Here is a 25,263-nt window from a genome sequence, read left to right as displayed (position 1 = left end):
TAAATTACCAGAGGGTTAAGGCAACAAAGGAACAAAGCACAAATGACCTGCTCTGTCCACGAACTATAAGTGGCCATGATTTGACTTTATGGGTCATGAGGGAAGGATGGAGTAGACCATGCATTTGATTTTTTCTAAATTATAAAATACTAAGCACATATTTAATTTGATACAATGGTAACTCTGCACGCAGCACTAAAACCACAGGCTGCTTTTAGAAATTACACTTCAGTGTGTTCTCTTTCTTCCCACTTCATCTTTTAATGAGCAACAGTAGAAAAAGACAAACTCTGCCACTGCAGCACTCAGCTGCTGCAGCACTGTGGCAATAATCTTCTCTATGTAACATCTGGCTGGGGGCCAGCGTCTGCCCTGTGTTTAGACCAGCCCCACCTGGCTGACCACAGATTTAAATGCCGGAGACATTAAGTATTGCCTGCTGATTCTAAAGTCACCAGTTCTTTCCATGTTAATGGAACTGAAGTGATGTCTTTAAAAAACAAGAGCTGGCCTGATCTTGTTGTGCAGCTCCGTTAGGAAGACAAACCTGCTTTGAAAATGTCAGCCACCTCTTAAGAGTCAGATGTGCACCAGTCAGTGTGTATATGTCAGTGTGATACAGTTTATTGATTGAGTTTATGTTGTTAAACTGAAATTTTCCACACGGGAGTTTATGAACGTCCAATGGCTGCATGAGAACACTTACAGTCACCAGCTGTTAGATTTATATACCAACATCTGGTTCAGTACACATTCACACATCAATATGGATGTATGTAATTCTATGACACACACGTAACATATTGCATCAGCAGCATATATTCACTATACACATCACAACAATTACACTGAAACTGCAAGGATTTATCAACTGAAATGAAACTGACAGGATATTTAACTATTTTGATAATCGATTGATCATTAGTGTCATTACAGTCATTACTAAGCAAAAAGGCAACACGATTCATGTTGACATAATCATCACTTATATATTTCAGTGAAAATGAAATTAAAAAATGATAATTTCCACTAAAATCATCATTACAATTACATTACAAAGTGTCAAAATAATCACAATATGATTTTTTCTCCACATTGCACATTGTTCAGCCTTAAATTACACATGATTCTCTGTCACTATAGTATTTCTAATATCAGTGTATTTTTTAGGGAGATAGGTCAACTGTATTAACCCCTGGTAATCTTTCCTACTATTATTATTAATTATTATAGGAGCCTTGTGAAACCTGACAAGGATGAAATTATTGGGAAAAAAAGGCACATACTTCATCACACACACACACACACACACACACACACACACACCACACACACACACAGCAATGGTCAGTGTGTACACCACTCACTGCGGTCTTAAGCAGGCAGGTGTCCTCTCCGAGATAACACAGCTCTCCTGAACAACTCGTCTCCATCCACAGGTGATCCCCGTTCACGGCGTTTTCCTGCAGAGACGCAGACGAGAGGGGGAAAGAGGGAAATGATGATATGATAACTCACATTATCCTCCTGCGCCTCTCACTCAATATTATTTCCAGTCGCATTAAACTGCAACCATATGCACATAAACACTCGGCAGTGGAAGCGGTCAACAAGTGTGTCAAGTACATAATTGCCGCCACTGAGTGGGTGGGTAATTTCACAGTGCATGTTCATTTAAGGTGCTAATCAAAACACTACAGGGGCCGACTCAAGTGCAAACACACACCTACATCGCACACATATATATGCATATAAACATGTAAGTGTGTATGACTGCATGCATGCGTGTGTCAATGACAGGATGTCGCTAGATTCACTTTGCAGCTTTTACAAAGTGTTTTCAGTGATTGATTTACAGTTGCTACGTGTTGTTGTGTATTATCAATACACACAGTTTTAATTATCATTTTATTATTATTTCATATTACAAATGAGCACTGAAGCTGCAATGATCAGAAAATTAACTGATTGCTCAGTCAACAAAAAAAATAAAATGATCAACAACTAATTTGATAATCGGATAATTGTTGTTTAATAATAGTTGTTTAATGCAGTAAAAGATCAATTAACTGGTCAGAGTTAAGAGACCAACTGGCCAAACAGAACAGGACTAAGTCTAGCCCGTCTCCTGATAAAGATCAGTCACTTTTCTTATTGATCTGACATCATATTCTCACAAACTAAATATTTTATACTCGTTCAGGATGAAAATTAAGCTGAATGTGCAGGAAACAGTTTGCAGCATTTTTATGATTCATGTTAGCAGGTGAAAGTCAGTGTGAGAATATCAGCTTTGGTTTATTTACCTGATGCTCGAGGCAGATGTTACTCTTACCCTCACATCAAACCTAATAAAGCTTTCTGCAAACATCATGAATGTGCAACTCATCTTCTGAGGATGTCAGTCTGCATCAGAGCTGCTGTGTGAGTGTGTGTGTGTGTGTGTGTGTGTGTGTGTGTGAGTGAGTGTGTGATCAAACAACCAACAGTGTCCACCATAATAACAACTAGAATTACTGCCTTATCATAATTAGTATATGTATACATTTGGGTTATGGCCAAAAACATGTTTTGTGACGTCACAGTGACCTTGACCTTTGACCTCTGACCACTAAATTCTAATCAGTTCATCCTTGATTTGGGTTCCTGATGTATTAGAGCAGTGGGACAGACTTGAGGTCACAGTGACCTTTGACCAACAAAAACTAATCAGTTCACAGTAAAAGTGAACTTCTGTACAAATTTGAAGAAATTCCCTCAAGAGGTTCCTGAGACAGCACGTTCACAAGAACGGGACAGACAACTTGTTGCCCACATGGAGACATAACAAAACGAAAAGATATAAAACCTTAAAAACTTCAGTAATTTGCATGTTAGTTAAATTTCATTTTCCACCTAAAAACACCGACAGAGAACATCAGAGTTCATCAAAGTGAAGCCTTATGTAATGTAGTTAAGATGCTCTTCGCCTCCTACGAGTGGGTCAGAGTCGCTCATTAATCTACTGTCATTTCTAAGAGCATCATTACGGGGCTTTTGAGAAACACCTCTTAAGCGTGAGATGGATTTCACGGTCATCTTCGCCTTAAGATGCTTTAGGGAAATGAGGCCCTGGACTGTGAGAAGAGGAGCCAAAGCTAATCTCTCCCTCTGTTTCTCACGTCTCTCAGAGATTAAATCACGACCAAAATTGCCTCTTCTACAGAATTCAATCAGCCACGGTGAATCACTGTCAACAACCACTTGTATACATCTGCAGTCCTGTGAGGAAAATACAAAAAGTTCTTAGTTTTTTCCAGTAAAAGGGGCAATAAAGCCTCAGTAAATCACCCCCTTTGTGATAATGAGCGATTGAGTACAATGTTTATATATGAGTGTGTGTGTGTGTGTGTGTGTGTCATGCAGAGAGCTAAAGGCCAGCGATGACGTGGTGGAAGCATCCCTGCAGACAGAGTCAGAGGGGAATCTCAGATGCGTGTCGACAGCAGTTTGTCGACTCACACCTTCCAATTAACAATACGTTTTATTTACTACTCATTACTGACGCATGGTTTATTTAGTATCCAACTCTTCGGTATAACAGACCAAAACCATGAAATAAGCAGTTGACAAAGATCACTCCCACACTGACATCTTTGTTACTTCTTTAATTAAACAGGATCCATTTTTAGCACAGTTTTCAGTGAATTTTCAGTGAATTTGGAGGCTGTTTTTTCAGCCTTGTTTGTTTTCTTTTTTGAGCCGGGTTTGCTTCAAAATGAAAAATACTCTGATTATACTAAAGCAAAAACCTCCCTCTGTCACAGTCATTCTTCCCTTGTTGAATCAGATAAAAATAGCAGCCTTCCTTTCTTCTGTGAAATCCGTTGTAAACAATGTAAAGTTGGCAGTGGAGCAGTTACTTCTACCCACCCTGTTTCAGAAACATCATGACAAAGTCAGAGCCAAGGGGGTGTTAGATTATTTTTGTGATAATCGCAGATGAAAATCACTGAATTTCCAGTGGATTTTCTGAAAAAAATGTGGTGAAATTTGAAAAATGTTTTGTACTATTTTGATGTTAAATCTATTTTAAAGGTAGAGCTGGGCAATGAACAGAAAAAGTGACGTTTAGAAGCTCTCACCGACTTCATCTTGCTCATGTTGGTTAATACTTTTCCAAATGGGTGCGTTCACGAGCTGTCCTCAAAAAATACTACCTCATGTTCAGTCATGTGGCTCCGCCCCCATCCAGCTAACGTCTACGCTCTAGGTCTGCGCTCACTCAAAGCGAAGGTGGCAATATGGCTGACACGACCACAGACACTGAGCCTCAGGCTACATCCACACTTTCAGTTGTCAAACTCATCACTTTTGCTAATTAGCATGCTAGCTTCAGTAGAAGAAAAGAAGCAGAACAAGTGTTAACATTGGTGTTGCTTTCCACCTCAAAGACAGCTCTTGGTGAACATTAACAGCTGTTAATGCTAATGTTAGCTACTGTATGTAGCGATAGCAAAACGTACAAATAGCTCCTTTAATCACTTGGAACAGAATCACATTTCTAGGTAGTTTTTTTTTCTTATGAGTTGATCCAACATGATGAAAAGAGATGATTCAGTTTAGGTGCTGTAGGAGGTTAGTTTATCGTGTGCAAGATCTGAACTGGTGGAGGTGATTAACAGTAGGCTCTGCCTGACAGGACGAGTGTGGGGGGAAAGATTTTAGTATATTTTATGAAGGAAAAGTCACAGAAAATAGTACAGAAAATGTCCAACCTTTCCCTTGATTTGACCTTTCCTGATGAAATGTGGGTTTTCCACAAACCTGCACACACTTGTGAATAATGCAGGGATTCATTTTTGTCATCACAGATTGCCTGAGATATCAGTTTGGAGAACCACGGCTGAAATGGACCTATATAAATTTTTCATGTGTTTGTCAGGTAAAAAAAAAAAAAAAAAAAAGGTTTTGATTTGTCTGTTTTCCAGAGCTGCTTCATGATATTTTGCAGAGCACTTTCCATATCATCTTGACATTTCCCCAAGCACTGGCCCTTTGCTACATCTCAAAACATAAATCGTTTAGAAATGGCTCTTTTAGCTTTGTGTTTTTTTTTTTTCGAAAATGAAATCCATTAAACTCTGCAAAATAAACCCACATCCCATAAAGGCCTGACACATAAAACTTTTTTTTCCACGGTCACTTATCAAGATATTTTCTTGCAATGATCAACAACCAAAAGGAAAATTGCTGCTTTTCATTTCCACATGAACATACGGCAGTTGAAACCAGTCTGCTGACAAATCTGTTGGCATGAAAATCCAAATGTCATTCAGTGACTCAGCCGAACAGAATGAGGACAACAGAGACTGCATCTGTGTGCAGTATGTGAGCCTCCATAAGTGTATAAATTATGTAGGTTTCAGCTCTTTTAAAGGTCCCATATTGTATAATGGTAGATGTCCATGTCTCTTTGATTATAAAGCAGGTCTAGGTTCTATATTAATACTGTGAAAGTATCAAAGCCTCAGTCCACAGAGAAATGCACACAGCCTGTATTCACAAACTGAGCCTTAAAATGAGCTAAAATGAGTCAGGACTTCTGGAACTTTGTGATGTCACAACAAGCTCTCAGCCACGCTCCAAGCCCCACCCACCTGGACCCACCATCCAACTTTGCAGGATTTGGTTTCTCTGAGTGTTTACCTGAAATCTGCTGTATTGTTATTCAATTGCTCAGTAAACAGTCAGCCAATCAGAAGACCCTCTCCTCTGATTGGCTGACTGACCTGATGTTACTAGAGCTCCAGAGAGAAGCCTAAGAGAGGAGATGTAAAACTACACTGAGATGGTTTTTGGTTCTTAAAACGACAGATATCAACACTTCAGATACATATGTGTTACATATGGGACCTTTAAGTGCATCCATTTGTAGGAAGATACAAACACAAATATTCATTTTCTGTTACGAGTGTGTGTCTGACCGTCCAGTCCACGCAGGTTCGCAGGTCCTTGTTGGGGCCGTTGGATGCAGGAGGCAGGGAGGACTGGGGTGGGCCGAGGTGCTGGAGGCCTGAACGGGAGATCGCCTTCCTAAAAAAAACATGAAACAAAGAAGAGACAGTCAAAAAACACAGTTCAGGATTTACTGACGGAAAAATCAGCTCCCTCATCCGTGACTGTGACACAGCCTTCTCTCACTACAGATTGGCTAAAGTCACACAAAGAGCTAGATTTCAGTATAATTTAGTATGTAAATGAATTATTCATGCTCTGAGAGCACGTTTCAGTGGGTTCAGCTGCAGATATTTGGTTGAGGAGGACTGGGAGCAGCTTGGAGGAGAGAGCGCCAGCAGCACTTTGAGAGGGGTGAGAGGGAGAGACGGCGGCGACGACGACAGAGCCGTGCTGTCAGAGGATGAGTCAGCAGTCATCGCTCTCTCCCTCTTTCAGTCTCTGCTTCCTCTTTCCATTTTCTTGACTCTGTGTTCATTAATTTCTCTATATTTTCATCACCACCTCCTTGAAAGAGCCGACACACTCCACCCGTCGCATCGTCATCCGTCCGTCTAGAAACCGTCGGTAACAGCTCCCTGTGAGTGACGTGCTCCGACATGACTGTTACAAAAGTTTCGTTTCTGCATTTGTGTTTTTCTCATTGGTTCGAGTTGAAAGAAAAGGTGATGTAATCCGTTTCCATGCACCAACCAGAGTTTACAAAACATCTGAACCAATATGTGATGACAGTTGTGGGGTTATTTGCTCATCCTGCCAGAGCACTGTCAGTCAAATCTGATCAAACAGCTTCCACATTCTCCTGGTGAAGCAGCTGAGTCTCTAAATAACACTGGAGAATGTTTTTTACAATCTTTTACTTTGACTATTGCTTATTTCATTATGAATATTTAATATTATAGAGAAATAATTAATATTTAATAGTTTTCAAGGAATTAATACTTCTGAATTGTGACTATTTAGGCAAAATATTGTAATATTTTACACATCAGCAAAGTTTCCATACACAGAATTATTGATCAATTCTACAACAATTTCTAATTAAAATGCACATTATTATTATCATCAATAACAGATCTTTGACAGGAAGTCAACATCACCTCAGTGTTTGATCTAAATCAAATTCAAATTGCAAATCATGGAACTAAAGATGTCAAGTCAAACTGATTTTAATCAATCAATTAGTCAAGAAAATTATTGATTAATTAGTTACTTTGGTGCCCTGATCTAACCTTCAAAGAAAACTCCAACAGTTATGAGGTTTTTATTTTTTTGCAAAATTGTTGAACAGGTGTACTAAACATCTGAGCTGCAACTAATGATTATTTTCATTATCACTGAATCTGCAGATTAAGCCCTTGATTAATTTAGTCAATAAAATGTTGGGAAATAGTGAGAAAATCTCCAGCACAGTTTCTTAAAGTGTTCACATCTTGTTTTGTCTAAAAACTGTTTTTTTTTCAGGCAAAAAATTACTTAAAGGATTAGTCAATTATAAAAATAGTTTTCTGTCAATCAACTAATCAATTACTCAGCCTATTGTTGCAATTCTAATTCTAATTATTGCAATAAAGAGGTGTGTGTGTGTGTGTGTGTGTGTGTGTGTGTGTGTCCATCAGTGGAAAAGGTTGCACGGAGCATCTGACCCCCCCTCCCTGTTGAAAGTTTTAGTGGCCGTCTGTCTAAAATTATCAACCAGGACAAAGAGGAGTCCACTTACACACCCTGTAACCTGATGACACACCCTGACACACACACGCACGCACGCGCACTCACGACTCTTGGGATAAAAATAGTATTGCGTGGGTGACTACAGCACAAATGCAAGGACGTATGGTGACTGGACATACGCCACATAGAACAAGGGACTCCACACACACACACACACACACACACACACACACACACACACACACACACACACACACACACACACACACACACACACACACACACTTACACTTCAGTATGACGTCATATATACATCTATTCTGAAGAATGTAAATCTCGTGGAAAGAGTAAACGATTAAAGGATAATTTCACTTTTTTTTTAAACAACTCACGTGTCATTTCTTTCCTTTTAGTCGTTTTGTTTTGTTGACGTTTTACTCGTAACCTTCAGCGCTGAGGTCTGAGGACACGACAACAGGCTACAGCTGAGCATGTTAGGGGAAGTAACACGAGCAGCCAGACGAGCAGACGGGCTGAGGACGAACCCATAGTTGCACTGAAACCACTTATTTGGAAGTGAAACTGAAGGCAGAAAGTGAACTTGTGAACGGTTACATGAATAATGTGTAGAGACTGTTTTAGGATATGTCCACGTGATGTTTGCGGGGACTTATTTTGAAAATCTACACAAGAAGAGGTAGTAAAAATGCGTCATTTTCTTACCCTACTTTGACCTACTGTACTTATTGTTGTGTGTATTTCCACAGTGTGTGTCCCTGCTAATCATTGTGTTCATGAGTACAAAACACTGTCTGACTGAGCAGCCTTTAAAAAGCCATTAAGCAGAGAAGACGGCAAAAAGAGTAAGATCCCGATTTTTATAACGAGGCTGTGAACATCAGACACACACACACACACGTTCTCAGATAAAAAACGTACACGCAAACGCACACACTTAACCCTGGTGCTTATTGCCATATCTGAGTGTTGAGGGGCAAGGATTATTATAAACTGATTAGGTTTGATCAGATACGAATGAATAGACATTGTGTGTGTGTGTGTGTGTGTGTGTGTGTGTGTGTGTGTGTGTGTGTGTGTGTGTTTCTTACTCATAATGAAACAATCCATGCATGAAAGTGTGTTTTGTTGCTAACAGGCAGAGACGGCAAGTCAGAGACCCAGCAGCGACAGTGTACTTGATGTAGTCATCACTGAACAGCATAAACAGAGAAAACACACTTAAATGTGGAAAAACACACACACACACACACATACACACACACACACACACACACACACACACTCATTCAGAGGTCACGGGACACCATTATATTTGAGTGAGTCCTAATCTACTAAAAGCAGACAGGATCACAGGCATTAAGGCTCACTCCTAAAATCTAAACAACAAAAAAATCTGCAGCGTGAAGCTTTTCTGTGTTCTGGCCACACACACACACACACACACACACACACACACACACACACACACACACACATGCATCCACTTAGCCTCGGTTATTTTAAGTAGATTTGTTCTCAGAAAAGGCGGAAAAAAGTCCATCAATCTAAAAATAAATCTTGTTTGAAAGCATTTATAATAAATAGGGCTGATGGTCAAACAGAGGAAAACTACCTGTGGAAAAAACACAAATCACACCACATCAACCACAAACATGTGCTGCGTCATTCTCTTTTACATGATCAAGAAAAAAAACCCTCTCAAAGAACGTGTGTTTTCCTCAGGATGTGTAACAGCTTGAGAAATGAGACACTGAGAAAAACATGTATGAGATTAAAATGACATTAGATACAATTTTGTTGAAATTCAAAGTTTTTTTTTTATATCCTGGGTAGAGCCAGGACAGCTCGCCGGTCTATCACAGGGGATAGAGACAAACACGGAGAGACAAACAAGCACTCACGGGCAAGTACGAGTCCCCGGTTAACCTAAAGCTGGAGTGACCCGGAGGAAACCCACGCATGTTCAAACCCAGACCTGTCTCACTGTGAGGCGACAGTGCTAACCACTGCACCACTGTGCCGCCATATTTTTTAAGATGCCCTTCATGATTTCCTGAAGCCCATGTTGACATCTTCACTAAACTTATTTCAACTGTTTTGTGCAACGAAAAAAAAAAAAAAAAAGATTTAAAACTTCTTCTAATCGTGTTCATGTTTTATAGACCAATTACCAAACAAGCACAACTGACACTAATAGAAGCTCTGGTTATAACCCTAACCCTTTTATTTCATCACTGCTCTGTGACCTTCATTAACCTCGTCCTCGCTCATTTTGCTGCTCACTGGGAGGCTGAGCTGCAGCTGCACAAATAAAAAACAATACACTGAAAATAATATTATTTTCTCTTTATCATTCAGTGAATACCAATGAAACCAGAATTAGCGCCTCGCGGTTGTTTGCTTCTGTCAACCAGTCAAGTTGCAGGAAATATGGTCACAATGTCCACTTCAGTCATAGTGCTGAATCAAAAAAAAGGGGTTTTGATGTCACAGTGAAGCTGACCTTTGACCTTTTTGGATATAAAGTGTCATCACTTCATCATTTTTATCCTAAGACATTTGAGTTGAACTGTGTCATAATAACAGTAACAGTGGCTCTCACAGCCCCTCCTGACGTCCTCTGTCTGCCAAAGAGCATCAAAGAAACACTGATTTTTAACATGAACCTGCTTCAGTTATTGCTTTTGCCAGTTTGAATCACCTGGTGCGTTTGTTTTCGAGAGGACAAGACCTCTGAGGATAATTCGGCTCCTGGTAAAAACCTCCTGAACGATGAACGCTGAGGGAATCCAATATTTCATGTCTGTATCCGCTTCAGAGGCTGAGAAATAAAGGTTTTAGTGAAACCCCTCAGGTTTTAGGAGGGTGCCGAGGTTTTAGACGCCGCCTTAGGTCTTAATGGGTTAAACAATTAATCAACAACCAAAATAGATGCCAATTAACTTCCTGTCAATCAAATAAGTGACTTAACGGCTGCAGCTCCAAAAGTAATTCAAGTTAAGCAGAGTTAAAACACTGAAGGAATGAGTTTTAAATATGACGTATGTACTGTCACGTGTGAACAGGACAGGTGAGAAAGAGCTGCAGTGAAGATGAATCTGAACCCTGAACAGTGGAGTTGAATCCAGCTGCTCACAGTTCTCCACCTACTCTCTCTCTCTCTCTCTCTCTCTACAGTGTAATGCTGCCTCTCTCTCCACTGTTCTCTATATCTCGCCCTTTCCCCTTTTACTCTCTCCCTCTCTTTTTGAGCTGAAACTAATCTCTCTCTTTTTCTCCTCCTCCACTCTCCACTCTCTTCTATCATCCTCCTCTTCCTCCACTCTCTCCTTCTTCTCTCCTCTTGTCCCTACATCACCTCCACATCTCGCAGATCTTCCCCTCCCATCTCCTCCTCCTCCTCCTCTAATCTTCCCTCCTTTCTTCTCCCACTGGTTCGCTCCTCCTCCTCCCTCACTCTCCTGTCATCCTCCGCGCTCTCTTTCTCATCCTCCCGCTTGCCTCCTCTCCTCCTCTTCCTCCTGCAGAGGTGGGTTGTCGGCGTTGCTATGACGACGGCACAGCGGGAGCATCCAGTAATTATATCGGTAGAGAATCTGCTCTGTGTATGTGTGTGCGTGTTCATGTGTGTGCTTCAGCAACTTTACAGTAAATGCAGCTACTTAGACAGAAACCTTATCACCCTATGTGGGATGACTGTATCATGGACACACACACACACACACACACACACACACACACACACACACACACACACACACACACACACACACACAGTGCATATACTGGCTTCATTTCGCAGCCTCCACACTGAGGATGATGTAATCTCTGTCATTCCTCAACTGTTTTCTAAATACAGATCCTGTGTAACCACAGAGGGGTCAACAGTTACTACAGCAGGAACTGTTTATATAGTTCACTACTATACAGGTGATTAAGGTGGGAAGAAAATAGGCCTCTCATGGTGGGTGGTATGACAAGCCTACACCGGCATAATCTCCTCCACGCCACCGCTGCAGTCATTTAACCAGCTTCTGAAAAATCCCCGCGTACTCAGCGAGCCTCGGCGAGGCCGCCACCGCCGCCGCTTATGATTAACGGCAGAGAGTGAGAACAAAAGTGATGGCCACAAAAATAAAACGGCAGCTGCAAGTGGGAGGAATGGAGCTGAACATCCTCTGACTCGCGGAGCACAAGACGCTGTGATTATGTGGGAGAAGTTGGGTTGACAAAAGAGGCACAACTGCACCAGTGTGGGTTTGGTGTGAAGCCAGTTTCTCTGCACAGGCGACTGTTTGTTCAAGGTGTAACGAAAAACTCAAAGTTACCCGTTTTTTCTTTTGATAACAACAGAGTCTACATTCAGAAGCTGCACGACATCATGACACCTACATTCACTTCATATGTGACTGACTTTTTAATCACCTATTAAAGCTGTTAAACATGGTTACTTGTGCTTTCATAACCTTTTTTTTTTCTTATTTGATTTAAAGCATTAATGTGTGTTTCCTCATCCAAACCTGTTAAAATATAACTGAGCCATATGCAAAACAATCTTTAAGACTTTAAGTCATTTTCATTTTTATTGATTAAGTTTTAAGCAGTTTTCTAAAGCTCAAAATGTCACATAACCGTATTCCGGATGTGAAATTTTAACACATTAGTAAAAAAGGTTAGAGTTTCAAACTTCTACTTTTCTTCGAGGACATTAGTGTATCCGTCCAAAAACCGACACTGGCCACTGCAGTAAATAAAAGTCTGCTTCATAGTTTCCATTTCAATTTTTTGTGACATTTGAGTTTTTTGAAATTCATGTTTGGTTTCCATTACTCATTTTTAAGTTCACAATTTCAAATTACGCATTAAGCAGGTTGATGGAAACACGCTACTACTAATATTGACTATATGACTCAGAAAGGGTTACTAGAGCTGTATGTGAATCAATATGTCCATCAGCAAAAAATTCATCTGTAACTTTTTTGATAAATTCAAAGGCAACAAGATGCCAAATTATCTAATGATTAAACTTCCTCTATTTTGTTGGAAGTATTATTTGAAGTTTGGTTTTATTCCACATTAATCGTTGCTAAGAATTTGCTGGTTTCCACTCCTTAAACTTGAATATTTGTCAGTTTTCCATCATTGCATTTTAAATATCTTTGTATTTAAGGACAAAAATGTATCACACTTTTGAGATTACTTCACTAAGAGAGGAAATAATCTGCAAAACTGCAAATTATTTCTGCTCCAAAACTAACAAATAAACCCACTCATACTTTTAAAAGAAGAGGAAAGAAAACTCAACGTCCCAGGCTGTGAAAACCAATCGAATCTTTTTCAATGCATAAAAGTGGGAATTATCACTTCATGAGAGGAGCACTGGGTACTGGCCAAAGAGTCACTGGTTCGTTACCGTTATCTGAGCTAAAAGTGGCCTACGCTGGCTTCAGTTGTGGTATGACTCAGGAAGGTTCATTCTTCACAACACTTGTGTACTTTGATGTCATGAGTCACACCTCGCTCCGCACCAAAAAGTCACCAACAGCCTTGAGAAGCTGAAAGCCGTCCGAGCCATTCAACCTGAGCCTTGACATTTAGAGTGGGTGATGGCAAGAAGATATCAAAGAATTGATTTGCTCACTATCATATTATCCGTTACGCTGATTATAAACAGGCTAAAATTAACATGGCAGCCGCTCAACGGTTTCACTCACCTGTAGCCGAGAAGCCGGTGAAACCAGCGCACTTTTTTCACCCTCCCACTCCTTCCTCCCCGTCCACCGGCTCCGACATTTGTCATTATTATTATTCTCAAAGGTTCCCACACGTATTCTGTTGCTAATGTAAAAAAGAAATCCAGAGCAGACTGAATCAAGCAGCGGTTATTTCCCCACACGCTCACAGCATGGGTCAGGTAATTACGCCAATCACCGTGTCAGGCGACGGAGACCTGACACCAGACACCTGAGCTCTGTCCCATGTTACAATGTGTGTGTGTGAGTGTGTGTGAGTGTAAGGGTTATGGTACCGTGTAGCATAGTGTAAGATTTTGCTCAAGATTAGGTCAAGTTAAAGGTCAGACCTGAGGACTGCCAAAGCAGTGGCGAGATTAAGGTTATGCTCATATAAAATGAATGCAGCCAATGGAAGTTTCTTACAATAGGAACAATTGTGTGTGTGTGTGTGTGTGTGTGTGAGTGTGAGCAGTGGTGTCCAGTGAGCTATGACACTGGATCCACTACACCTCACATCCGTCCCCGACTTCTCTTCTACCTCTGCCTCTTGTGTGAGATTAAAGGTAATAAGCAGAGTGGAGGCAACAGAATAATCAGCATCAGTGAGTCACTGGTATCAATGAACAGCATTTATAAAAGTTAGAGGAACAGAGAACCCTGATACTGTGACATTAGACTCAGTTTTGTTTGTTATAATTGTGCTTTTCTGTCCTAAAATGCTTCATCTCAGTTAATTATGAACTTAGCATGAACAGAAAATACCTCCACCCAGAACATGGATAAAATTCTCCATCATGTGTAATTTAATTCTGCGATACTGATCTCTAATGTGGAGGCACATTTTCTGCAAATTCAATTGAGAAAGTCCTTGTAGATAAAATAACATTACCTAGCTAATTAAATTACATAAAATTAATTAAAGCAGTGCAGCTCACAGATGCAAAACACTGCTAGCAGCGGCCTAATAAAAACAGAGATATTAAATACAAAACAATATGTCTAATCAATTAATTGATACATGGAAAAGTAATTAGCAGCTGTTTTGATAATCGATGAAGTGTATTTGCAGATTTCAGCCTCTCAGAAGACGAGAACTGCTGCTTTTCTTCATCAGATTTCACTGTAAACTGAATATTTGAGGGTTTTGGACTTTGACATTTGACACTTTCACCTTCAGCTACAATTATTTTTTTAGATCAAATGATAAAATAACAATAATATAATGAAAATAATCATTAGCTGTAGCCCTAAAAATTCAGTGCCAACAATATAGCAAAATAGTTTCACATAATGTATCGTCGTATCCCACAATCCTACCTCATTATTCACATCACCAATGACATATATTCATCACATTATCAATATCCTGATGGTGGTTTTGTCTCTCTTCTTTCCCTCCATCTCTCCTTCTACTCCTCCCTCTTTTCTCCCTTCTCCTCTCTGCCTCCTCTTCATTCCTTTACAGGTGAATCTGCTCTATTTTTGGAAACATTACGTAAGAGATAACCTGGCAAGGGCAACCTGAGAAACACATGCAGACAGACAAGTGCATGAGCTCATACTTGCAAATCTAAACACACACACACACACACACACACACACACACACTCACACTCACACTCACTCATCAGCTCTACTAAAAGAACCCTTTGTATAAATGTTTGTACAACACACAGACTGATACAGAGATTTAGAGTCCAAGAAGCTTTTTTATGCTGATGGAGTGCAGGGAGAAAAAAAGAAAACTCACAAACTATGTTTCAGTGAATTTAAATGTCTCCTCTGGACCAGGGCTGCAACTATTAATTATTCTCATTATTTATTTCATTATGAGTCATTATTTTTAGATGAATCGATTATTCATTTGGTCTATGAAATGTCAAAAAAAATTATCAAAAATTCAAATTTGCAGAGCTAAACATGACATCTTGAACAGTCTTGTTTTTTTTCCCCAAATACACAAAAATATTTAGTTTCCAATGATATAAAAAGGATAAAAGCAGGAAATCCCATCGGACAATATTTGAGGTTTTGAGCTCCTGCGTCACAGTCTTTTTAAGTTGACACTGATTTGCTTCTAATCCAATTTTTATACGTCATCAACAAAGATGGTGTTCAAAGAGAAACTTCCCGCCTTCAGCAGACGAAAGTGGAAACAGCCTTCGAGCATTTTTTAAATTATTTTCTGGCATTTTACAGACAAAACAATTAATCAAAAAAAATCAACAACAAATTAATAACCACCAGTTGAAACAGCTTCACAGACGCAACACAAGATGATCTGGCAGCTGGAGTTAGTTACAGTTTCAGATCACAGCATCAACCTTAATATAAAAACGTGCACACACTCAGATGTAAAAACGGCATTTACAGGAAGCTCAAACATTAGAGTTGGCGGTTAAGGACATTTCAGTTACTGCCAGACTCCGTCCTTCATTCAGGAACAAACCCTTGTTCCATTCTTTCTGTTGCTCCACTTCAGTTTCTTTATCTCTCTCCTTTCAATCTTCGCCTTTCTTTCAATCTCATCCCAATTTCTCCACCTCCTTTCATTCTCGCCTTCCGTCTCTCTCCCTCTATGTGGGTCAGTGTGAAAGGCTTGTTCGTTGCCGCTGGTGACACAGCATGCACAGAATGTGTGTGTCTGTGTGTGTGTGTGTGTGTGTGTGTGTGCATGACAACAGTGAGAGGACGTGCCTGTGTCTCTGCAGGCCTCCTCTCAGTGCCTCAGGTGATGGGGTGTGATGGATCACCACACACAAACACACACAAAAACGCATTGAAAAATTCACACAGACTTTATGAGACAGCAGCCGACTGGGGGGGGGTCTCAGCATCTCATGACATTGGTTGTCATTTCTAACATATTATAATCCAGAAACACACACAACAATACCCTCAACCATGACTCCAGGGATCAATGAAATAAATGCAAGTTTCATTTTGTTTGAAAAAAAAAAAAAATCCTTTGCTAGCTTATAGCATGCTAACTGACACTCTGACAATAACAGGCCACAGATAATATCTGACTGACCGGATCCCAAAGCCCGCTGTGGATAAAACCACCACCTGAAGTCCACACGGGTCTGAACAGGAACATGTATCCAGACCAAAAGTAGCACGACCTCAAAAACGCGGTCAAAAAACAATTTTCATGAAATCAAACCCTCTTTTTGATTCCACTTATGGTTCGTCATTTTGAGATAAACTCATTCAATCGATTTATAATCTGTATTTGCCTCTTTGTGTACTAGCTTTTATTGTTAGTAGCAGCACTGCCATTCCCACACTGGGTTTAAATTCCCTTCACACACGAGATTTAATTTTATCTTTCTGATATCAGCTTCACTGTTTGCTACTGCCAACAGAAAATTTCCTACTGCGGCTTTATTGGTTGACCAATCAAACATGACGTCTCTGGTTCATGTCCAGCCAGGGGACGTTGTATCTCTTTCCCCTGTTTCTTGACATCTTTCTACTCTCTAACAAAGGCTTTAAAAAGCTATTTGTAGGTTTTGCTATTGCTACATAGCTAGCATTGGCATCATCAGGTGCTCTATTTACTCGGTATTGGAAAGGGATCAGACAGTCTGACCAGGCCAGAGCTAGCTTCACTAAACGAACAGAAGAAACTTTCCACCATTGGGGAACAGCTGTTGATGACTAAAGGAATTAAGTTTCTTCTAGACTGTTTAATGCTAACGTTGGTTCTGTAGCAACAGCAAAACTTGCAAATAGCTCCTTTAAAATGCCCGAAAATAAACCACACTTGCTATTTCTACCAGTTACCACCACAGGTGAATCAACCAAGACTGAACTCTTAAAGATAATCATTGTCAGCTAGTACAGCGGGTGGGTGTCAAGGAAAACCTGGCTCAATTTCGTGCAGTCCAACGCCATTTGATCCGCCAACATGCTGCATTGGTGGATCCACATTGCTGTTAGATTAATGTGAATTTTTCAGGTACTATAGGTATCAGGTAATGGATTTTAAATGGTCTAAATGTAACTATAAGTAGCAGCATTTTCTCAGCCTAGAAAGGAACTTTGAGTTTATCTGAAAACCTTTAAACCTCCGTATTCCCACATTTTTCCCAGAGCAGCGACAATATATTTTTCTCCAACATGTCTGTACTTGAAACGCCTTAATGGTGTTTCTGGGTGCGATTAACAATGCGTCCTATAGAAATCCATATATTATCCTACATTTGTGTCATACAACACTGTGTGGCTTCCAGATCCAGCCTCAGTCTGACCCCAGGCACACAGAAACACACAGGAACATGACTGCATACATACAACAACTGACAATAGCAGGAAGAAATCAACACACAAAAGGCGCACACACACTGAGACGCACACACATCCACACCCACGGAGTTACTACGGTGATCTGCAGATAGCGCTTCGTGTGTGGTAATTTATAGTCAATCTGAACAAAACATTTTCTTATCTGCACACACTCTTCGATAATCACACACAAATGTTTTCCATCTCGCTGCCTTGGACTGGCCAATGTGTGTGTGTGTGTGTGTGTGTGTGTATGTGTGTGTGTAGGGGGCAGGGTGTGAAGGGTGTGGTTGTCATGGCAACCCCACTCAGACTTCCTTTCCAGTTTTATCTGAGCATACAGCATTCCTCTGTGTGTCTGTGCGTCTTCCTCCCTGTCTGTCTGTCTGTAGTGGTTCACCATTGAAAACAAACGTAGCTGTAGATAACTTGGCCGCCGCTCGGGTCCACCGGCGGTCGACGACAACCAGCCACCTGATTTTTCCCAGCTGTTCTCCCGCCCCGCTGAGCCACAGCGATTACCCCCCCAAATAAACCACCCGGTGCACCTGTGGATCGTCAGAGCCCCTAAACCTGCGCTCTTTGCACAACTGTGCCACAGTCGAAACTGCACAACAGACAGTCACTCTGGTGACCTGCCGTGACCTGGATAAGAGACGTGGGCGAGCACACGTTGAATCATGACCACGACCTGGGTTCAGGATCATGGCGGAGGTCTTTGAAAGATCAGTTCTAACATGGCGGTCTTTCCGTCACAGCCTCGTGAAGCCGTCCTACATGCAGAATTGTTTGCCTTTCACTGTGACCAGGGTTTTGTCTTCTTCACTGCAGACATTTTGATGAAAAGCACCTGGAGATGCAAATTTACTTCAGTTCCATCAAGTGTCCTGGTAAGCCAAACGCCAGGACCTTGAAACTGACTCGTCTAAATGGAATACAGCTGTTTTTAATGTTGATCAGTCACACGTGGTCTTTTCACACAAATTCAGCCTGTCTCCTCCTAAGTTAAATTCATATACAACTGATCTGCAACAGTAAATACACTTTGTAGGAAATAAAACTGCGGCCAGATTCTGTAACAAGAAAATGTTGTTAATTTACATATTTGGCAAATCACAAATACATTGATACTGAACATATTTGTTAAGGTTTTCTGCCAAAATGTCAGATCTTACTGTTAAACATCCATTTGTAGAGACTACAGCACCAGGTGACGAAAAGCAAAACTCTTCTGTAGACCAGACACCCCCCCCTGACATTGGGAGGTATGACTCTGATCAATTCCTGCAAAGCAAACTTATAATGTGATCAATCGATCGCCCTCTGAGCTAGTTTAAATAACGGCCTCGCTCAGTGAATATGTGACATTTATGTGTGACGTGGTGGAGCTGCTCATTCTTCCTGAAGCTTAATAGGTGTGATATTATATTTGATAAATATGTGATCATGTCTTCTGACATCATGACAGGGTATTCGTTATTTCAGACGAGGTCAGGCTCCTCCAGCATAAAAGGTTTCACACCACACAGCATCAGAGTAGAAACTGTAGTGTGGTGAAGTCTGATTCCAGCGTTGTTGTTGTCCCCAGGTGTGGACAAGAAGCACTGTTAAGTATTAATCAATGTATTATTGTTGCATTAATTCATTAGTGCTACTTTATTGTGTGTCTGTGGTCATCTCTGTGTAGATAAGCTGTTCCTGAGTTTGATCCTGACTGGGATGAGTTTTTTTCTCTACTTTAATAAGTATAATATATTTAATTACAGTCTACTTTTCTCTTCTCTGTGTGTCTCTGACAGGGAGTGGGTGTGTGAGAGCAGCTGCAGCTGCAGCTACACTATCAACTCACTGTCTCCACACACGCACACAAAAACACACACAAAAGTTAACATGCAGCCACTTCTGGACAACACTCTGTTCTTGTGCATGCAAGTGCAAACACACACACACACACACACACACACACACACACACACACACAGAAACAGTGAGGAGATACAAGTAAAGCAAACAGTTTCATTGAGGAGATGTTGAGACAGCACAACAAAGTAAAGTGTAACAGTAGAACAGAGTAGAATAGAAAATATGGTGAAGACAAAACATTTATTCACTAATCAACAGATAGTAATCTTATTGGCAGAAGCTCTTTTCTCTGTTTTACGTTGCTCTAACTTGATGCAATAAAACAAACAATCTGAGGACGCCACCTTTGGCTCTGAGAAACAGTTGTTGGCATATTTAACTATTTCCTGACCTTTTAGAAACGAAATGGATTCGTCTATGATGGATTCATCAGAACAAAAACACTTTTAAAACAGTTCAGTATGTTAACACTGAATAAAAACTGTTAAAACTAAATCATGTAAAACATTTTTGTTGTGTGTTTGTATGTTTTGTATGTGTCCGTGTGTGTGTGTGTGTGTATCCGGTTGTGAGGCTGGATACAGGAAGCCTGACTCTTTCCCTCTGACCTTCCTCCCTCTATTTATAAGCTCTCTCTCTCTCTCTCTCTCTCTCTCTCTCTCTCTCTCTCTCTCTCTCTCTCTCTCTCTCTCTCTCTCTCTCTCTCTCTCTCTCTCTCTCTCTCTCTCTCTCTCTCTCTCTCTCTCTCTCTCTCTCTCTCTCTCTCTCTCTCTCTCTCTCTCTCTCTCTCTCTCTCTCTCTCTCTCTCTCTCTCTCTCTCTCTCTCTCTCTCTCTCTCTCTCTCTCTCTCAAGCACGCAGGGCAGTTTCACCCTCTCATCTTTGTCTTTATTCTCTAATTTCATCTTTATGACTCTCTCCCAGCTCTATATTCCATACTGCATACTGTAAGTACCATATACTCATTTTTTAATATTACACTAGTTTTTTTTTGTCATAATGGTACTATGCATTGTACCATTATGAACCATTAGGGATTAATACAAGACTTGTGCCAACATCCATCGATCAAACTGCTGCATTCGACAGCTGATGCACAACCAACATGCATAACAATTTTTATTTTTTTTTGCGTGGATATTTTTTAGCCACACTATCAGTGTGGCAATGTCATCTGGACAATGAATTAGCTACTGGATTGGATTGAAGTTTTTGTACAGGCGCTAATGTTTCCCAGAGGATGGATGCTAATGACTTTAGTGATCCTCGGACTTTTCCTCTAGTGCCAATATGGAGATCACATTTTCAGGAGAATGGCTATTGTGGCTGTAGACAGAATGATATTGAATATCGCTCCATTTCCCGCCATATGCAATATCGGATTACTGTTCATTGTACCTTGTCATGTCACTTATATACAATAATAAACTGAAAATACAATAATTTGATTATTAAAAAAACCCTGCAAACTTCCTGGATCAGTTATTGTTGTTGAGTTACACGTTTGTAGCTCGTTGTTATCAAGCAAAACCAGATACAGTCTGACAGACTCCTATAAAATGAGCTGGATTTATTGTGTTAATGTTAACGTTGGAATTTATTTTGAAGTACCTGCCAGCAGTGGTGTATTTGCAGCCAGTCTGCCAACAGTCTTGTTTGCATTTACATTACACATTATACTCTGGCACTGTGAAGACACTACACACAAATGTGTGGAATTAGGACACAGCTACCATCTCTCAGTGCAATCTGCTCCCCTGGCATGACGGGACAGAAACCACAGAAATGTGGCTAATAATAATTTGATTATTATTAAGTGGCAAAAATCTCTCTCTCCATATTTCTCCATATTTGTCCGTGTACTGTGTCTGAGGCAGAACATGTGCAGATCTGATGCTGCCCTTCACTGGACAAGGTGAAGGTCTGAGTGTGCCTGCCCTTCGCTTCACTCCTCCATTGGCCTACATTATTTCTCCTCTGGGGGTGGATGAAGAGGAGAGAGAGAGAGAGAGAGAGAGAGAGGAGGGCAAGTCAGATTAGAGAGAAAGAGAGGAGAGTGTGAAATAGAGAGAAGGAGGACACGTGAAGTGAGAGAACAGACAGACAGACAGACAGAGAGAGAGAGAGAGAGAGAGAGAGAGAGAGAGAGAGAGAGAGAGAGAGAGAGAGAGAGAGAGAGAGAGAGAGAGAGAGAGAGAGAGAGAGAGAGAGAGAAGGGATAACTGTGAGAAGAGAGAGAGGGAGGGAGTGAAGGAGAGAGCATCTGTAGGCGGTCTTTGGCTTTGCCCAAAGGCCTTGGCTTCTCTCCTCGTCCTCGTCCTCCTCCTCATCCTCATCATCATCATCATCATCATCATCATATCCTTCACACTTACACTCTCTCTTGCTCTCTTTCCTTCCCCTCTTCAACCTCATCTACCTCTCTGTTTACATCTTCATCCCTCCATCCGCCCACTTTTTTCTCTACGTTTTTTTTTCCCACTTACATTTTTGGTTCAATTTCAGATCAAATTCTAATTTATTCTGTTGGAATAAAGCAGCAACTCTATAAGAGGGAGGTGGTTTCCCGAATTAGAAAAGACTTGTAGGCTAATTAAACAATCCAAAAAACAATGATGAACTATGGGTGTTTGCATAAAACATGCGTCTTGCAGCCTCCATAATCCAGTCCAGTCATGCTATAGTGTGTAAATAGCAGCAGCAGACAGTAAAAGCAACGTAGCATCCAGAGGAGATAAAGTGAAGAGGAAACCATTGAGGAACAAAACAAAAAAGTTAATGACACAGAAGTGAATTTCAAGTAAATAAAGAGTCAAAGTCTGACATTTGAAACCAACATCAACTAGTTTTCCAGAAGCTTCCAAACCAGATCATTATCTTTCCACAACCTTAACCTTACCTTAAGCGCTGTGAGCGCCTACACACAACCAGAAACAGCTGAAGGCTACGTCCACACTACTGCGCAGCACTTTTGCTACGTTTCTGCTGGGAGTCGACACGCCTAAAACTGAGACTTTTATTTTGAAAACTCAGGCAGAAACAGAAACAATGACGTAGACGACCACGCTCGCTCCCTGATTGGGTCTCATCAGCCTCGACTATCATGTTGCTTCAGTACAGCAACACGTTGTCTTTGCGAGCAGCTGTTGTGCAGCTAAATTCTGTATTTTAATGCTACAAATGTCTTTGCTGTCCCTTGTTCAAAGTCTTCTATGCAACTTCAACTGCAGAGTAGAAAACCTGCTTCCTGTTCACTCCAGCTCACACATGCCCAGTGCACGTGAGCGGTCATGTGTGCGTGCATTTTCAGGTGCATTAGCATGGAGGCAGATCGCTCCCGATACAGAGCAGGACGGAGATAATAATCATCCTGTTATCTCAAGATAATGAGATTTTTTAAAATATGTGCGTCTTTCTCTGCTTCCGTTTTTCTGCAACACAAGAGCATGTTTTTTTTTTAATGTTTTTCTAGTCTTTGGCTTGTGAGCTTGTGAGCTGCATAAAAAAAATCCAGAACACATAAGAGGTTACGACCCATAAAGGTTGTGAGCCACTGACTTTAAGTCCTGATGGCTTCAGGCAAAGTAACAAAAACTCCCAGGAGGATTTTTCTTCCAATCTGCTTTCCACCCACTTCAACAGCCACTCAGCTGAAAAGTTTCCACAGTTATTAGATAATAATACATAAATAGTAAAGTCGTTAATTTTTTACTAGTTGAGTTGTAAAATCAAGTTTTAAGTATTATAGTATTATAGTATTTTAAATGTCTTCAGGCTCGAGTCACTGTCAGGGAACTCTTCAAAAACTAAAGCAGGATTATCAAATTATGTATACTTATTATGTATTATAAATACTTATACTGATCAATATGAATCAACAGTGTATGGATTGATGGATTTTCTCCAGCCCTGTTCGATCACTTCTTCGTAACTGGGCAACAAAGTCAGACTTTTATTCATCATTCAATCAACCCAGTTCTATTCAAATCAAAACAAATGTATTTATTCATTTTTCATCTGCAGGATTTAATTTTCGACTGGAGTCGCTGATAGTTTAGAAGCAAACGCTGCTGTTTCACTACTAGTTTCTCTCCGTGTGTCCAGCAGAGTCAGCAGTGAATCTTTTCCAGACCTCCCACTCAGAAAACCCACTCTGTTTCTATAAGTAGGAGAGAACGAGTGAGAGAACTGCTTATTGTCTGTGAGCTGACTACTAACAGTCATAGTGGTGGAGAGTCAACTCAACATACTGCTGAAACACACACACGCACTCAGATACAAAGAGTGATTTATGGGTTTTTTTGCAAAAGAAAAAGTGGGAGAACAGAGTTCCATGAAACTTCTGGGTTTTTTGTAAATTTCCACAACAAACCAGTGGAGTCAAATCAAAGTATTATTGTCAAATAGACAAAAACAGACACAAGTAAAGGCGTCAAAAGGTGTTGAAGCACTCACACCTCACAAACTGAAGCGAGACTGATCTGAAATAATATTAAACCTGGTTATAATGAGCCCTGTGTTGTACCTGCTTCACTAAAACAGGAAGACAGGGGTGTAATTGCCAGGTAATGTTGCAGTGGCAAGTTTGTCAGTGGTAACCCCATGGGAGACATTAGTGCCTGCAAAAACATACTGCATTCTCTTAATGAACTGTCAATAACAACACACACACACACACACACACACACACACACACACACACACACACACACAGAGGCTGCAGGTGATTTAGCTTTCTGCCAACTTGAGAAGAACAGGGGTAAACAATGAAATATTGATTTCAAATTACACAAAAGAAAATGAACAGTTTTATCACACACTGCATCATCCAGGGATCGCACCTCTCACAGACGCACTGACAGGATTTCTTCCTCCTTGCCAACTGGCATGACGCAAAGTTTGCTTGATGGCTGCGTGTTTGAGCAGGTGACTCCGCTCAGCCTTCAAGACTTCAGATGAGTTTTCGTTCACGCACAAAAGCCTCCAAAGATGTGTTTAAATCAGATGGGATGCAAACTTCAGGCTGCACAAACACGCACACACAGTCAGTGGAAAGGCACAAACAGACGCAAATGGGTGTAAGCAGATGCAAATGGCGGCAAAGGCGATGTCTGACTGCAGGATCTCAGGGGTTTGACACTGCTGCATGAAAACAGGCTCAAAAAGAAAAGAGCCTGGATCAAATTAAGAGAAACCACAGGTGGAATTTGAGGTACTTGTGCTTTACATAGTTTTTGTCTTTAAAGGCCACTTTATATACACTTCACTACATTTATCAAACAGTCTTAGTTAGCAGTTAGTTTACAGATGAAGATTTTTGCAGGCAAATCTTTATAAACTATGACACAAATTAAAGCACCCAACAGAATAGAAAGAATTCCTTCTAATTTCTGAATTTTTACAATCAAATTATTAAGCAAATAAAAATAATGAGCAGATTAACTTATCAGGAAATTAATTATTAGCTGTGGACCTGTATGAAATACTGAGTGAAACCATTCAAATGTGGCTCACACATTGATGTATGAGTGATAATAGTATAATGATTATAATAGTGTCACAATCACAGGGAACTTTTACTTTTAAAACTTCAAGTGCATTTTTCAGTTACATTGAACATCACTCATTTGCAGATGATATTAAAGGACCATCATGTTGCACCAAAGTTCTGATTTGATCATTATTTC

General features: G+C 40.5%; 1 protein-coding gene across 9 annotated transcripts in view; it reads right to left on the bottom strand.

Annotated features, from left to right (window-relative positions):
• Positions 1–25,263, bottom strand: part of dgki (diacylglycerol kinase, iota) — a 225,496-nt gene that overhangs the window by 186,859 nt on the left and 13,374 nt on the right. For all 9 annotated transcript variants that reach the window (XM_071502109.1, XM_071502108.1, XM_071502106.1 and 6 more), the window contains exons 2-3: positions 5,967–6,075; positions 1,368–1,463 (exon numbers count right to left, since the gene is read on the bottom strand). In XM_071502109.1, coding sequence (XP_071358210.1) covers positions 1,368–1,463; positions 5,967–6,075 — 205 coding nt within the window. The remainder of the gene's footprint in view (positions 1–1,367; positions 1,464–5,966; positions 6,076–25,263) is intronic.

The sequence above is a fragment of the Trachinotus anak genome, unplaced genomic scaffold, assembly GCF_046630095.1.
Source record: "Trachinotus anak isolate AG129_WGS33_773 ecotype Australia unplaced genomic scaffold, CSIRO_AGI_Tana_v1 ptg000018l, whole genome shotgun sequence".
NCBI classification, from domain to species: Eukaryota; Metazoa; Chordata; class Actinopteri; order Carangiformes; family Carangidae; genus Trachinotus; species Trachinotus anak.
The sequence above is the reverse complement of the archived record's forward strand: the minus strand, read 5'-3'. Positions and strand labels throughout refer to the sequence as shown.